Genomic DNA, 17,497 nt, shown 5'->3' on the forward strand with positions numbered 1-17,497 from the left:
TTGTAAGATACTTATAATCCTGATTATAGCTAGGTCTCACAATTCATGTGGAAGACTACATATGGCTCACTGGAACTTCCTTGGAGCATTTGGTACAGCAGACTGTGGAAATGGCAGAGACAGAAATGCTCTGTGACCTGGGACAAGTGGAAAACTATCTGTAGTTTTGTGCGTCAAATGCTGGTAATGCAATGCACAATGTTTTTGGGAGCATACACTAACTGTAGGAAAAATTCTGCAAAACAAGACAGTATTATAAACAACATATTTAGCTGAGCTCTGTCAGCATCGTGATCGTCCAGGATTCTGAGACTTCTGTAAACAGTGCTTGCTTGTCTGGCATAGTCCCAAATATGATTTAGTTTGTGCTGGATGTCATGAGACCCAAAAAGGACAAAATGAGATTTGTTGTTCATGTCCATTTTATTTGGATCTTAGGAGTAATAGCACATGTTGTTTAAGTTGATAGACTTTCACATTTACTTGAGCTGGTCACCTTTTTAATCATTTGTTTGACTTAAGCTCAGAGGCTGGACAGTGCTATCATTATCTCTTCTGTTTTTTGTTTTTGGCAATGAGACTGGGCTGTCAGCTTGCCTAAATGATAGCCAAGTTTGGCTGTCTGGATTATTTCTTTAATAAGTTAATGACAAAAACAAGAGCTACTGCCTGTAGGATGTAGGCATCTAGATTCAGTCATTCAATTCGTAGCCCTGGTCTGCACTACGAGTTTAGGTTGAATTTAGCAGTGTTAGATCAATTTAACCCTGCACCTGTCCACACGACACAGCCATTTTTGTTGACTTAAAGGGCTCCTAAAATCTATTTCTATACTCCTCCCCGATGAGGGGATTAGTGCTTAAATTGACATCGCTAGGTCGAATTTGGGGTAGTATAGATGCAATTTGATGATATTGGCCTCTGGGAGCTATCCCAGAGTGCTCCACTGTGACCGCTCTGGACAGCACTCTCAACTCAGCTGCATTGGCCAGGTAGACAGGAAAAGCCCTGGGAACTTTTGAATTTCATTTCCTGTTTGGCCAGCATGGCGAGCTGATCAGCACAGGTAACCATGGAGTCCCAGAATCACAAAAGAGCTCCATCATGGACTGAACAGGAAGTACTGAATCTGATTGCTATATGGGGGAAAGAATCCGTGCAGCAGACAAGCGCACAGCAGGCAAGCGGAGAATCCCTTCTCCCTGGCAGCCCAGAAGTGTTCATCGCCCTGGAGCCAATACCCTCCCAACCCTCCCAAAGCAGGGTTCCTGACCATGAAGCCAGAGAAGGCACCTCTATTATATTTACAAAGGTACACTCACCAAAGGGTTTAAAAGCAAGCATGTTGGATGTTTAATTTGCCCTGAAGACTTGGGGTGCATTTGCGGCCAGTATAGCTACTGGAAAAGTCTGTTAACATGTCTGGGGATAGAGTGGAAATCCTCCAGGGATATCTCCATGAAGCTTTCCTGGAGGTACTCTAAAAGCCTTTGCCTGCAGTGGGTGGAGGCCCGTTCATGCTAAGCTGTGCACATTGGGCTGAGAGATCTTCCCTAATACTAGCCAGGTGGTGGTGGGGGAGTTGAGGGAGAAGCACATGTGCTATGTAATGTGAATTGTTTGATTGAGTACGAAATAGTCTTCTTCCTTTTGTTCTCTAAAATGTATCTTTTTAAATACTACTCTCCCTTCTTTTTCCTCCCGCAGCTGCAAATGTTTCTACGCTCCCCCTATCATCTCTGTCCCAGAGGCTAATGAGCCTACTGTGGCAGTAAACCAACATGCTCAGGCATCTGGTGGAGCTGCAGGAAAGGCAGCAGGAGCCAGACTGCTGCTGTAGCCCCTATATAACCACCTGCCCTCCTCCCCAAATTCCATATCCTGCTCACCCAGATGCCCAAGAAGGCATGATGTGGAGGAAGAGGAGGCGGCTATGGGCACCCTGCCACTCCACCCCAAAGGATTGCCCAAGCAACAGAAGACTGACATTCAATAATTTTTTTGAACTGTAGTATGGCATTGTCCTTCCCTCCTCCCCTCATATACATCACCTGGTGCTTCCCTCCCCACCCACCCCTTCTGAGCTACCTTGCGAGTTTTTCCCCTGTTTGTGTGATTGAATAAATAAAGAGTGCATGATTTTGAAACAATAATGACTTCATTGCCTCTGAAAACGGTCATCGAAGGGGGGGGAGTCAGTTGGCTTACAGGGAAGTAGAGTCAACCAAGGGGGCGGGTTTTCATCAAGGAGAAACAAACAGAACTGTCACACCATAATCCGCTGCCAGGTGATTTGCCTCAATCTCCCACCCCGCCATAAATGTCTCCCCCTTACTCTCTCAGGTAATGTGGAGCACACAGCAAGCACCAATAACAATGGTAATATTGGTTTCTCTGTGGTTTAACCTAGTCAGTAAACTGCACCAGCAAGCTTTTAAACGTCCAAATGCACATTCTACCACCATTCTGCACTCGCTCAGCCTATAGTTGAACTGCTCCTTACTACTGTCCAGGGTGCCTGTGTATGGCTTTATGAGCCATGGCATTAAGGGGTAGGCTGAGTCCTGAAGGATAACTATAGGCACTTCAACATCCCCAATGGTAATTCAACTGTGAGGGGTGCTCTCATCTTGGTATTCTTGTGCTTCAGGGTGAGGGAAAGCAAGTCACAAAGTTCCATGAAAGTGCCCTCTTACGCATGTGAAAATTTCACAGCCACTGGGAATCATTCCAGACTTGCAACACTATGCAGTCCCACCAGTCTGTGCTTGTTTCCTAGGCCCAGAATCAGCGTTCTATGGCATGAACCTGCCTCATTATCACCATGATGTCCAAATCGCTTCCTAAAAACAGTCTTCTATAAATTCGACCTAATTTGTAGTGTAGACATACCCTTAGCCTACATTTTTGGAAGCTCTATTATATCAGTACGGATAGAGGATTATGTTCTCGCCAATGTAGAAACATTCACATACTTGGGCAGCACTATCAGCCAGGACGGTGGAACAAGCCAGGACATCCAGAACAAAATCAATAAAGCCAGGAACACCTTCAGGAGCTTAAATAAAGTCTGAAAATCATCAACATACAAACCAAACTCAAGATTTATCAGAGCTGTGTACTTTCAACATTACTTTATAGTGCAGAATGCTGGGGAATGAGAAAGTATGACATGTCCAAACTATCTTCATTCCATTCAACCTGCCTCAGAAAAGATTGTCCATATCTTTTGGCCCAGAACAATCTCAAACCAAGATCTATTGACCCAGTGCAGCCAGGAGATATGAGCAGCATCATTTCCAGGAGGTGTTGGAGATGGATTGGCCATGTGCTTTGGTTGGAAACTGATTCCATCGCCAGAGTAGCAATAAAATGGATAACTGAAGGCAAGTGAAAATGAGGCCACCCGAAAACAACATAGCGAAGAGCCGTTGAAGCTGAGCTGTAAAACCTGGGGCACAGCTGAAGAACCCTTGAAAGACTTGCCAGAAACAGACAGGAGTGGAGGAGCTTTGTCGCTGCCCTAAACACCAGAGGCATAATAGGATGCTGCTGTTGATGAGTATATGGCCTATTTCTATGGTTAGAACTTTTAAGATGAAAGTCCTAGACTGAACATGCTGTCACATTTTAATAGACATCTGTTCTGGTTAAATACATTGTTTACCATCTGAGGACTACTGTCTGATGTCCTTGTTTGTTTTGGTTTGCCTCATTGTAGACAACTGTAATGGCTTCTTTGTTACTACCCATACAAACACAATTAATTGACTTAAGATGGTAAAAAGTACTGTACTTGGATTCTGTCTGGTACAAGCATGATTGAGCATATAATAGAATTCTGTTTCTGGCTAAGTTACACTACTAGCTTGTCATATGCCATATTAACTTTTAGGGCTTCTCTTGACCTACAAATTCTTCCAGAATGTTTGGTCCAAATTGTCTATGCTTTGGTTATTCCTTATACCACAAACTACATGCTGAAGTCAGCTGCTATTAGAATGGGCTGAACTGGGCCCACCTGAACAGTTCAGTGACCCGGTACTTTTCTCTGAATGATATCGTGTTGTGAATCAGAATTACAGCTTTCTTTTTAAAATTATAGGGCCTGATCGTAATATGCTGTAAATTGGCATATTGCCATTGCCTTCAATGAAGCCTTGCTGATTTACACCAGCTGAGGATTTGTCCCACTGTCTTGTGTTTTTTTTTTGTATCGCTGTGAGAATAGCATTCAAAATATGAGGTGACTGTAAACCAAGGCAGTCATGTCTCATTCTGCAGTGTCTTCTACTCTGTCTTTGAGAGGTAAGAACTGCTTATGTTTGTTCCTATGTAGTATTAACTATGAATCTTAATGATAATTTAAATATGTGCATTATTACCTGTTTTACTGTTGATCAAACTATACAAGAAAGAGGGACAATCATATTATAAAGATCAACAAAATCTACTGACCCGTGAACTGATCTTGGGAGAGAAACATTTAAGACTGCTTATTTCTTCTTCGAGTGATTGCTCCTGTGTATTCCACAGTAGGTGTGGTGCTCGCCACATGCACCGGTGCCAGAAGTTTTTCCCTTAGCAGTACCTGTACTGGGGGAGCACCATGGTGACTGCTGGAGTGGCGCCTGTATATCGTGCTGTAAGGGGAGCTGTGGGCTCCCCCCACCCTTAGTTCCTTCTTGCTGCCAGTGAAGGTGATTGGAAGTTTGTGCTCCAGCTCTGCTGCTGCCCTTCTTCTCAACCTTACTGGCACCGTTGATAGATTGTCCTTTGGTTGTTCGAGTGGGCTCGGGGCATGCCCCAGGCTTCAAGTCGTGTGACTCCTGTCACTGTTCCATGCCCAGGAGTGACCCTCACGCTGAGTGTCTTCGCTGCCTGGGTGAGACTCACATTAGCAACTGTTGCAAGATCTGTAGGTCATTCAAGCCAAGGACCAAGAAGGAGAGAGACTTTAGACTTAGAGCTGTCCTGATGGAGTTGGTGCTGACCCCGACACTGGTAGGCAGATCGGACTCGGCGCCGGCCACCGCGTCGTTTGGTACATAGCGAGGCCCCTTCGATCAGTCGGTGACGCTCTCCCTCCAAAAAGCAAGGGAAGGGCCTGGCCTTGCAACGATGCCGCAATAAGGATAAGAAGGAGGCTGGTTCTGTGCTGGGCAGCCCTAGATCCCTCCCTTCATGGCCCCCCGCCCCGCCCGAGGCTCGAAAGTTCTGACTTGTGTGGAGCAGAGCAGCCCAGTACCATCAGCCCAGGCGTCCTCACCGGTACGGATGCCATCGGAGGCGGTGCAGGCTGCAAAGGACATGATGTCTTTGCCCGTCCTGAGATCACAAATGGGCACGGGCCCTAGGCTGCGAGGCAAGCCCCCGTTGGGTGCCCACCAGACCTCTCCGAACAGCCACAGTTCCTGCTCTGAGGACTGCTCCCCGCGCCGCTCTGACATCTCCCAGCCACCCTTGACGCCAGCCAGACCATCCGGGCTGCCGTCGGGATGGGAGTCGTGGGGACTCTCTCTGCCACCTGCCAGCGAGTGTAGGCACTGAGAGCGCTCCCCTGCTAGATGTAGCTACCGGAGCCGATCTCGACGGTGCCAGCCCCAGTGGAGGCCCGCTCGGTCTCCAGAGCGTTCCAGGCTCCATTGGCCTCGTCTGGCTGCCCACAGGACAAGTCTGCAGGTTACGAGTCAGCAGACCCACGCCAGGACTCTGACCTCAGTTTCAATGCCCTGGCACTGACCGAGGCGCCCAGCTCCGGGCGGGCCCCTCTCTGGTACTGGACGACACCATAGTGGTGCCTCTGCCACCAGTCCCGCAGGAGGACTTCAGGGCGCACCAGGACCCGCTAAAGCAGGTAGCATCCAACCTCCAGCTGCAGGCTGAGGAGATAGAGGGTCCTCTGATACCCTTTTTAACGTCCTATCTCTCTCGGCACCGGGCTGCTTGGCCCTGCCTCCACACCAGGGTATTGCCAATATCTTTACCTCCCTATGTTGAACTCCCACCTCTCTGGCCCCAGTCTCAGAAAAGGCCGAGAGGAAATACTTTGTGCCAGTGAAGGACCATGAATACCTCTATTCTCACCCAGCACCCAACTTGCTCACAGTGGAATTGGTAAACCACCTATGGGTAAACCACTATGAGCACCAGGGCCAGCCTGCTCCCACCCCCGAAGAACAAAGACGCCAGGAGACTGGACTCCTTTGGCAGAAAACTTTATTAATCGGCTAGTTTCCAGCTTTGGGTAGCCAACCACCAGGCCTTACTGAGCAGGTACGACTTCAACCTCCACTTCCTGCCTAAATTTGAGCCCCTCCTCTCAGACTGGGATAGGGGAGACTTCAAGGCTCTTGTGGAAGAGGGGTCGGCGGCGGTTAAGCAGCGTCCGATGTGCTGAGACGGTGGCTTGTTCGATGGTTTCCGCAATCGTTATGCACAGGGCGTCATGGCTCTTGTTGTCCAGGCTGTCAACGGATGCCCAGTCTCTGATGCAGGACCTCCCATTTGATAGCAAGGCGCTCTTTGCAGACCAGACGGACGTCAGGCTGCATGAGATGAAAGATTCCTGCACCACCTTGCAGACCTGGGGCCTCTACGTCTCCCCGGCTAAAGACAAGGCCAAATCGCTCCCAGCGGCTCAACCTGAGAGGAGCAGATATGAGCCCCCATACAAAAGACCCAGAGACCAGAAGCGTCGGTCTCGGCGGCAGTCCTGCTCTGTCCCACAGCCTGGACCATCTGAGGGCAAGAGGAAGGGAAAGAGGCAGGTTTGACTGTTTGCAGGGGGGCACTGGGCCTGTTGCCAGGGAAGCCCCCCGTTAATAAAGTTCGTGTTCTGCAACAGATTGTCTGTCTGCCTTCCTCAGGGCATGGTCCCGTATAACTTCAGACCAGTGGGTCCTCAGAACCATTTCCAAGGGCTACGTGTTGCAGTTCACCTCACCCCCGCCAAATCACCTGCCCTCCGGGATGGCTCTGGAGGACCCGAAACATGTCTGCCTCCTGGGTCAGGAGGTGGATCAGCTGCTTCACCTGGGGGCGGTGGAAAGGGTACGGGTTCAGTTTCAGGGCAAAGGATTCTTCTCTCATTACTTTCTGATCCCAAAAGCGAAAGGGGGTCTCAGGCCTATCCTGGACCTGCGCAGCCTGAACAGGTTCCTAACCCGTTCCAAGTTCCGCATGGTGTTCCTGGCCTCTATTATTCCCTCCCAGGAGCAAGGGGACTGGTACGTGGCCCTGGACCTTCAGGATGCGTACTTTCAAGTCCATATCTTTGAAGGGCACAGACGCTTCCTCCGATTCATGGTAGGGATGGACTGCTACCAATTTGCCGTCCTCCCCTTTGGCCTCTCCACGGCTCCCGGAATCTTCAGGAAATGTATGTCTGTGGTGGTGGCCTACCTAAGGTGGGAGGGGTACAGATCTTCCCTTACCTGGATGACTGGCTCCTCAAGGGGGAGTCTCATTTCAAGGTGGAGGCCCACATGGAGCTGCTCCTCTCGACACGCCTGGTCGTGAACGAGACCAAATCAATATTCCTGCCCGTTCAGCGCATAGAGTTCATTGGGGCCCTGCTAGACTCCTCCAGGGCCACAGCCTCTCTTCCCCTAGAGCAGTTCGAGACCCTAAGGGATCTCATTGCCTCGGTCACAACCTTCCCACAGCAAGGGCGTGTCTCTGGATTCTGGGACATATGATGGCGTGCAATTATGTGGGCCGCCATGCCAGACTCTGCATGAGGCACCTCCAGATATGGCTGGCCTCCCAATTCACCCAGGCTCAGGACGGTATGTACAAGATTACTCCTGGTTCTGCTCCGGGGGAGGGGTCGGGGAAGGCACGATCCCCGACACGTTCTTCCTGAGCTGGTCGGGCCAGCTCCTCTATGCCTTTCCTCGTTCCCCCTCATTGCCAAGGTCCTTCAGAAGGTGAAAGCGGACAAGGTGGAAGTCATTCTCATAGCCCAGATGTGGGCCTGCCAACCCTGGTACGGGCTCCTCCTGCGCCTCTTAGCGGCCCCTCCGAGGACTCTATTGCTCTGCCTGGACCTCATTTCCCAGGATGGAGGGTGCCTCTTCCATCCCAATCTGGCCGCACTCCGCCTGACAGCGTGGATGCTCCATGGCTGAATGAGGAGGAGAACAGGTGTTTGGAGCAGGTAAGGCGAGACCTCCTTCCCCTTTGTCGGAGTTGTCCAGCAAAAAGGAACTGAGGGTGAGGGGAACCTGTGGCTCCCCTTATAGCACGATATACAGGCGCCACTCCAGGGGTCGCCACAGTGCTCCCCCAGTATGGGCACTGCTAAGGGAAAAACTTCCGGGACTGGTGCACGTGGCGAGCATGCACACCTACTGTGGAGTAGACAGGAGCAACACATCTCGAAGAATGCCAGTTATGGAACAGGTAACTGTCCTTTCACTAGTGACAACACATGCTACACTGTGCCTCAGTCATTTAGCAATTCTTCTCTGAAGCTCCTTGTATAGTGATGTAAAGCATACTACTGTCCAGTAAGTATTTTATGGGAAGCAACATAGTCTAAGAGATGGGGCACCGGACTGGCAGTCTGGAGGCCTGTGTTTGTATTTTGGTTTCATCACTGACTTGCTCTGTGTTCTTAGTGAGGTGAAGTGACTTGCCTATCTATAAAATGAAGATAACCATTCAAAGCTCTTGTTTTCTGAATAAGTGTGAAATATTATTTATTTATTTATTTATATATATATATATATATATTAAAACTTAAGGTTCACTTGTTTATCCTTTGCTTCCAATCATTAGATTGACTGCAGTCAATGTTAAACTTTTGGACTCTTTCCTGGAAGGATCTTGAGCACCCTTTATTTAGTTAGGTGATTTATAAATTGAAACTATATAAAAATGAAAAGAGCATCATGTAGAGAGAGACTGACATTAATTACTTCACCAATGGTTATGCCACTGAACCTGTGAGACAGCTCCACAGTTGATATGAGAGGACAGGTTTGAGCCATGGGAGACTATTGGACTGCACTACTACTTAGAGGAGACAAAAAAATTTTTTGTTGTTTTGGCTTGTACACTGTGCCTATCAACATATTTCTAGGTGTATATATTACACCCACACAGTAATAATTAACCTGATAGGTAGCCGTCGTCAAAGAGTGTTCAGTTCTCTGACAAAACAGATATTGTGAAGGCTGAATTTGAAGAGGGGAATAGATGTGCTAAAAATGATGAACCAAAGTTTTAGACTATTACATTCAAAGGTTCAAGCATAACTTATCCACTTCATTCCCAAGTGTATCTGCACAAATGACCCATTATGAATCTAAATAGTCATATAATTATGCAAATTACTGTGCATGCTTATTTGTAGTTATTGAGCACCCAAATTATGAATGTGTAATTCTACAGATTTGATCCAGGACCTTCTCTGCCTTTGCCGCCTCTTTGGAAACTTGTAGTTAAATTAATCACCAAATAAGATTAATTCCTCATTATCAGTAGTTTTCTTTTTTCTCCGAAATATGGATGTGGTATTCCTCATATTGGGAGCAACCCCGTAGTGCTGGCTCACTATCCTGCTACAGACCAGGTTGTTACCCATCCTGATTTTGTGAGTGAATTTTGAAAGTCCCTGTAAGGCTTTCCAAATGTTTGAATTGTCTTGAAATACCATAGATGCTGTTAGTGTCATCACAGCCTGATGTCATGATACAACATCATGTTACAATGACCTTTGCAACATGACACATCTGTATAAAATGGTGACTGAAAGACAACACTAAACAGAAATTGAACAACAGAATCACAATGTTTACTTCAGTTTTTGCTCAACTGGCAGCAAAAGGAAGAAAAAGGCAATTCCGTGAGAACTAGCCATGTTTCAATCCAAAACATCCATATGGTGTTGGTAAACCAGGAGTATGAGTTTTCTCCTCCTGTATGCAGTTTGTTGCTATCAGAAACCCAGCCCAGCCAACATGCTGTTTCTGCAGCTCTGCAGGGAAAAAAACAAAAAGTTGATATGACTGTGCTAATATCTACTCAGCTGTATCAGTCGGCAGTCTGTCAAAAAGTCTTGGAAGAACACAATCAAAGTTCTGAGTCTACTCAGAGTTGTAAAGGACTTTGCATTGTGTGGAATTTTTCACACTTTAACACTTCTTTGTTATATATGTTAGATGAAAGAGTAAAATTAATTTTCAAGTTACTTTTTGGTTTAATGACCAAATTATTAGAAATTTGAATTCAAGATATTTTAATATTTTAATAAATATTGTATTTATATTTTTTGGATAAAATAAATTTCAGTGCCACGGGGGAAAAGATGCTTCTGTTCTCTCTTTGTGGTTCAGTAGCCTACATTTCAAATTAGAAAACCAGGCTGAGAGAGATACCTATAGGATGAGCAACTGATTTGTTCTAATCCCGTGTTCCTTAATTATTTCCAAAATCACCATATTTTTACTACTTTGGCTCCTAAATCTAAATTGTAATGCCTGTGAACAACAGCTTTTATATAGAAAATATTTGTAGACTATAAATCTTAAACAGTTTGGCTTCTGGGAGTCTGTTTGCTGCAGCTGCACTGTATTCTCCCTCCATTTACCTATACACAGAGTAGGGAGGAAATAGAACAGGTTTCTACCTGGTTGACTTAGCAGTGTGAGAGCATTCTTTGTTTTATTTCATCTAGGTAGTCACCCTATGTATGCTTGCAATTAAATAACAGCATGTGCCCTTTTCAGCTTGCACAATGAGAATTCATCCAATCCTTACTCACATTTGCTGTCCCACTCCAGTGGGATTATGCGCATTTATGCGCATGAGTAAGGGCTGCAAGATCAGGTCTCTATTTAGCAGGATACAGAATATATCTAGACAATTGTAAGCTTTTTGTTACATATGGCTTGCCCCAGCACTCACTGATCTTTACAGAAATGCTGATATCAGTTTAAAAGGGTAGCTTTTTGGTTGTTTTTCTACTCTTATTTAAAATGGATTTTTCTCATGTGGTAGCTTTTTCTCTAGTCTCACTGCTGAAAATCTCCCAACACATACACATACTCAAATTCTCTTTTATCTATTTCCCCTCTGGTATTACCTTATAGTAATAGTCTTGCATTAGTGCCAAGTAAAAGAATCAAAGAATCAAGAATCAAAACATTGTAGTCTCACACTACCTCAAACATCCTAATTAGTTTGAAATAACGTGTATTTTTAATAAAGTAATTTCTGGTCATGTTGTTTTATAACTCCTTGGTTCACAAACAGAGCAAAACCAAAAACCATCCCCCAGCCTCCTACATAGTATTGGTCTGTAGGATTCAGCTGCCAACAAAATTATGCTTGGCAATGGACTACAGGTCAGATATTCAGAGGTGTTTAAGTGCCTAGAGATTTTCAAAAACGCCTAGATGCCTAACTCTCATTGATTTAAAAAAATTTAATTTTCCTTTTGTCGTATTCCAAAATGACTGAAGTGCTTGATCAAACATCCAAAATATTTACCTTCAGACAAAAATCAAGCTTAGAAAATTTCAACCCTAAAGCTTAGTTCTGGAAAGTTATGAGCAAATGAAAACTGAGAGCTATGAAAAAAATGTGTGAGAAATCTGAACTACAGTGAGTTACAACAATGCCTTCAAATATTACAAGAATGTAGAGTCGTGCTTTGCTCCGAAATAACTGGCAGTTTTCTTAATGCTTTTCACTTAAGCAAATATTTGTATGTCTTGAATTGGAAACAGTAGTAGCCTCAAGTTGTGGGGGTTAATCTCTTAAAGCCAATCAATAAAGGAATCTATAACTCCAGTCCCTAGGTGGTACTTGCGAGTTGTCTCTGTTCAGTACTAGCTCATGTGACATAGCCTTAATCTCTAAGGAGTATCTTTGTGGTACCCTTAAGGTATAGCCTTTTATGATTGAGTTTTGAAGGTGCTCAAATAATCAAATTGCAGAAATGTCTAAGCCTGCAACCATCCAACAGGTGTCATGACAGCTCTATACCCTTGTATTTTGGATTTAAAACTGCTAAATGAAATCCTAGCTTAAAACATTTGGAAAAGCATCTCTCTATTAATGTACCCTCTTCAGAGAACTATTTAGTCATTTCCAGACTGATTAGAAGTATTATCAGGAAAATAGCATTATAGTAGGTAATCTTTTCTAATAGAAAAAATATCTAAAGAAGGTCTGGAAAATGGTGGTTTTTCTGATGTAACCATAAGATAATTAAGCTGCTTTTTCTTCCTTTTTGTCCTTTCTGAACATATTTAGTTTCTCCTTGGAAACTTATTTTCATCCCTAGCTCATAGACTAGAGGAGATTGTTCACTAAATATCTCTTGAGGAAGCCTTTCCTTGATTCAAAGGAGTCAACATAGTTTGTAAATCACTCCAAGCTTATAAGCACTTTTGAAAAGTCCAAGACAATTTTCCTGTTTCCTCTAACTCTCTTTGTTCTTGATAGAAATATTGGTAATGTTTGTAATATCTCTATGACTGTCAGTGTAATAAACAACTTCTGATAGTCACATTCCACAGTGAAAGACCCAAATGGATGTTGTTGTTCATTAGTTTATAACTTCCTATCTAGATTAGGTCATTCAGGAGAAATTTAGTTCTTTTCTTGAAACCATAGCCTAAACTAGAAGTTAGAAGTTGACTTTCCACGTGGTGCAGTTACTAATGGCTTTTTGATTTCACCCACCCACCCACCCACACCATCTTAAATCATTTTAACTAAAAGATTTTCCTCTTACATCTGTATTGTGAAATTGTTTTTACTTATAGTTCTTTTCTCAAATAATCACCCTACTTTTTCTGTACAGTCCAAATATAGGACTTTTTACTGTCCAGTGGAATGAAGGTGAGACTGCTGGATACATCACTCTTTTTAGCTCTCCTTTCCAATAACTGGACATTAGAACAGATTTACAGCTTCAAAGAAGACTTTCTACTTTTCCTGCCACAACAGTTAGTGCTATGTTATAGCTTCAGCACAGATTAGGAAGTGGGGTGGAGGTATAAAAGAATAGATTGAAAGGGTTGGTGAAATGCCAGTTATTCCAAGTGGACAAATCTGCTCTCTTGTGGTTTCACCTTCCTAAAAACCACTTGGAATAGGCTATTGGTTGGAACAATGCGGTTAAGTAAGCACCATTTTTTTTCATGCACAGTTATCTTGAACAGATATAGCCACTGGATGACAATATATCACACTTGGATGCTGTTGATAAATTTACCAATAAAATCCACCAATAAAATCCAATAGAAAATTCTGTTCTTCGGGTGCTTGTTCATGTCAGTTCCAATCAGGGGTAGGGTGTGTGTGTGTGTGTGTGTGTGTGTGTGTGTGTGCGCGCGCGCACAGCAGCTGGAAGATTTTTCCCATAACAGCATCTGTTGGGTCGGTCTGGGCGCCCCCTGGTGTCATGCATTCATGGCACTCAATATAGAGCCCTGCTGAACCTCTCCCCCAGTTCCTTCTTACCGCCAGTGACGGTTAGCTGGAACATCCCATAGCTCTTGCTTTATCAAGGGCCTTATCTGTGTTAGTTGTTTATAGTTCTTCTGTAGTTAGTAGTAGTTTATTGTTTAGAGTGTGTTGGGGTTCCCCCCCGACTCCCCAGAGCCGTGGTATTCTGTGGTCCCTGGGATTCAAAAAGTGTGAGGTCTGCGCCAAGCGCATGTCAAAAAGTGACCCACACACCGCATGTTTAAGCTGCCTGGGTGAGGATCACAAAAAGGACCTTTGCAGAATCTGCTGCAGGTTTCACCCCAGAACTTTGAAAGAGAGGAAGCAGTGGCTCAAAGTTCTGCTCACCGACAGCAGCAGCGGCGTCGACAGCAATGCCCACAGCACCACCTATAGCCCTGGCATAGGTGTCTTCTGTCCCGGCACTGAGGGGCATGGCACTGTCCGGGTTGTCAACAGCCCGGGAGCCTCACAATTCGCAGTACCCCTTGGGTGCTGACGAAAGGGAACAACCACCCTTTTCAGGCGCTTTCTTCCTCTTCCTCGCCAGATGAGGCGCTGGCGGGCACCGCCATAGTCTCAACCCTGGAGGACAACAAGGTGTTGCAGCAGCTGCTGTGGCGAGTTTCCGAGGGCTTGGTTATTCAGGCAGAGAAGGTAGTGGAGGATGTGGCTCCCATGGTGGATAGCCTCGCCCCCTCCAGACCTGCACGCACTGCCCTGCCTCTTATCAAGACCGTATTAGACATGACTAAAACTTTATGGCAGACTCCATCTTCGTTGCCCCCCACAGCTAAGCACAATGAAAGGTGCTATTTTGTGCCATCTCCGGGTATGAGCATCTATACTCGCACCCGCCGTCTGATTCCCTTGTCATGGACACTGCCAATCAGTGTGAGTGGCAAAGCTACCAGGGACCCTCCCCTAAGAACAGGGAGGCAAAAAGACTGTCTTTTTGGGAGGAAGGTCTATTCTACAGGCGAGTTGCAGCTTTGCATTTCGAATCAGCAGGCCACTGTCGGCCTTGGTCAAGGAGGCGTAAGCTCATCTTCCAAGCTTCTCTGCAGGCTGTGCTGGACGGAACTGATGCGGCCATGAGGGTGGTGGCTATGAGAAGTGGCTCCTGGTCTCCCTTACGAGGTCCAACAGACAATACAGGACCTTCTCTTTGAGGATGTGACTCTGTTTTCCAAAAAGATGGATAAAAGGCTTCACAGCCTGAAGGACTCAAGAGCCACCCTCAAGTCCTTGGGCCTTCACATCCCCGCCACGCAGCGGAAACACTTCAGGCTGCAACTTTTGCTGCAGTTCTACCAACAGAATGATTCCAGGAGGAGGAATAGGAACTGCAGGAAAAGGCTGCACCCATCCTCAAGTAAGGGCTCTGGCCAATCCAAGCCACCTTTGTGCCCAAAACAGGCCTTTTGAAGGTGCGATCGAGAACAGTATACCAGCACAAGGACTGGATCGATGCCACCGTACCTTTTTGTCCCGACTATTCTCTTTCTACCCTGCATGGTCCCACATCACATTGGACCATTGGGTGCTCCGCACAGTAGAGAGATGATATTCCATCCAATTCTGTGCCCTTCCACCCTCCCTTCCCCATCCCTCTTCAGGAACCCCTCTCACAAGTAGCTCCTTGTACAGGAGGTGCACTTGCTCCTATTGATACGGGCAGTGGAAGAGTTTCCACAGGAGCAGAAGGGCAAGGGTGTTTCCAAATCCCAAAAGCCAAAGGCTGGCTCAGGCCCATCCTAGACCTGCGGGAGTTCAACAAGTTCATGAAGAAACTCAAGTTCTGCATGGTCTCTTTGGCCTCCATCATCCCTTCCTTGGATCTAGGGGACTGGTATGCTGCCCTCGATTTGAAGGACGTGTATTTTCATATTGCAATCATTCCATCCCACAGAAGGTACCTCAGGTTTGTGGTGAACAACCACTATCAGTTCAGTCCTTCCGTTTGGTATGTCAGCAGCACCTCAAGTGTTCACCAAGTGCATGGGAGTTGTGGCCGCTTTTCTGCGCAGGCAGCAGGTGCAGGTGTTCCCGTACCTTGACGACATGCTCATCAAGGGCCACTCCAGAGCTCAAGTGGAGGCACAAGTTGACTTCATAAGAATGATGTTTGACAAACTGGGCCTTCTCCTGAATGTGGGGAAATCTACGCTGCCCTAGTTCAGTGGATAGAATTTATTGGAGTGGTGCTGGACTCTAAACCGGCCAGGGCATATCTCCTGGAAGCATGACATCATTTGATGTCTCGGGCAGTTCCCCATCACCACAGTACGGTATTGCCTGAAACTTCTAGGACACATAGCCACTTGTATCTATGTGATGTAGCATGCCAGACTCAGACTTCTACCTCTTCAGTTGTGGCTAGCGTTGCTGTATCAGCCAGTTCAGGACACCTTGAACAGGATTGTGACCCAGCCTTGCCAGGTCCTCAACTCCCTCTGGTGGTGGCTTGACCCTCACATAGTATGCACAGGGGTCCCCTTCACCAGCCCTCAGCTGTCTCTCTCACTAGTGACAGATGCATCAGCACTGGGCTGGGGAGCATATCTGGGAGATCTCAGGACTCAAGGCCCCAGGTCTTGGGCAGAGTTCACTCTCCACATCAATGTCGGGAGCTGAGAGCGGTGCTCCTGACATGCCAGAGTTTCCAAACCCACGTATCAGGGAAATGTATGTCAGTAATGACAGACAACACCACAGCAATGTTCTATATCAAAAAACAGGAAGGTGCACGCTCCACTCTCCTGTGCCAGGAAGCCCTCATGTTTTGGGACTTCTGCATTCAATGCACCTGCAAGCATCGTACCTCCCCGGGGTACAGAATGAGTTGGCAAACTCTCTCAGCTGGTCATTCCACAGCAACTAGCGGTTCTTATGCCTGGACCTTGTGAACTCAATCTTCCAACAATGGGGCTTTCCCTAGATAGACCTGTTCGCCCCACGATGCAGCAGGAAATGTCAGCAGTTTTTGCTCCTTCCTGAATCACAGCCCAGGCTCCATCGTGGACGTGTTCCTCCTCCCATGGGGAGGCCATTTCCTATACATGTTTCCACCTATTCCACTCATTCACAAGGTACTGCTCAAAATACAAAGGGAACAAGCCTCAGTGATATTGATAGCTCCAGCCTGACCTTACCAGCACTGGTACACATCACTCCTGGAAATGTCCATGGACACCCCAGCTAGCTTGCCATTCTTCCTGGACTTATTGACCGAGGATTGTGGTCATCTTCAGCACCTGGACCTTGAGTCGCTACACCTCACGGCATGGAAGCTCATGAACCCGATTGAGCTTTCCTGTTTGGACTTGGTCAGACAAGTCCATCTTGGCAGTAGAAAGCCCTCCACCAGGGTTACCTACCTGGCCAAGTGGAAGAGATTCTCAATCTGGTTGACGCAACATGGTTCATCACCTGCCCTCGCCTCTATATATTGGACAATCTTCTCCACCTCAAGCAGCAGGAGCTGTCCATGTCATCAATAAGGGTCTACTTGGCTGCTACCTCGGCCTTCTATCCAGCAAATCGGTCTTTGCCAATCCTATGGTCAGCTGTTTTCTTCAAAGTTTTAATAGGCTATACCCACACATCTGACAGCCGGTCCCAGCCTGGGACCTCAGTCTGTTTTTTTCCAGAGTGACGGGACCACCCTTTGAACCACTGGCAATGTGCTCTCTGCTCTAACATCAGAGCCTCTTTACACTGTGTTTATATAAGGACAAGGGTCAGCTCAAACCACATCCAGCTTTCCTCCCAAAGGTTTTTTCCCATTTTCACATCAACCAGGACATCTTCCTCCCTGTGTTCTATCCTAAGCAGCACTCAGGTGGCAGGGAGCAGAGGCTTCACTCACTGGATGTCTGCAGAGCGCTGGCCTTCCGCACTGAGAGAACGAAACCGTTCCAAAAGTCTATTCAGCTGTTTGTGGCCATGGCAGACAAGATGAAGAGTCTTCCAGTGTCCTCCCAACGAATTTCATTGTGGATCACGTCCTGCATCCGGGAGTGCTACC

General features: G+C 46.4%; 1 protein-coding gene across 1 annotated transcript in view; it reads left to right on the forward strand.

The window, feature by feature from the left end:
• Positions 1–17,497, forward strand: part of UMAD1 (UBAP1-MVB12-associated (UMA) domain containing 1) — a 142,005-nt gene that overhangs the window by 92,734 nt on the left and 31,774 nt on the right. The window contains exons 7-9 of the mRNA XM_050937634.1: positions 30–160; positions 6,467–6,747; positions 7,920–8,161. Of these exons, the coding sequence (XP_050793591.1) occupies positions 30–160; positions 6,467–6,747; positions 7,920–8,161 (654 nt within the window). The remainder of the gene's footprint in view (positions 1–29; positions 161–6,466; positions 6,748–7,919; positions 8,162–17,497) is intronic.

This window comes from Gopherus flavomarginatus, chromosome 2, assembly GCF_025201925.1.
Source record: "Gopherus flavomarginatus isolate rGopFla2 chromosome 2, rGopFla2.mat.asm, whole genome shotgun sequence".
Taxonomy (NCBI): domain Eukaryota; kingdom Metazoa; phylum Chordata; order Testudines; family Testudinidae; genus Gopherus; species Gopherus flavomarginatus.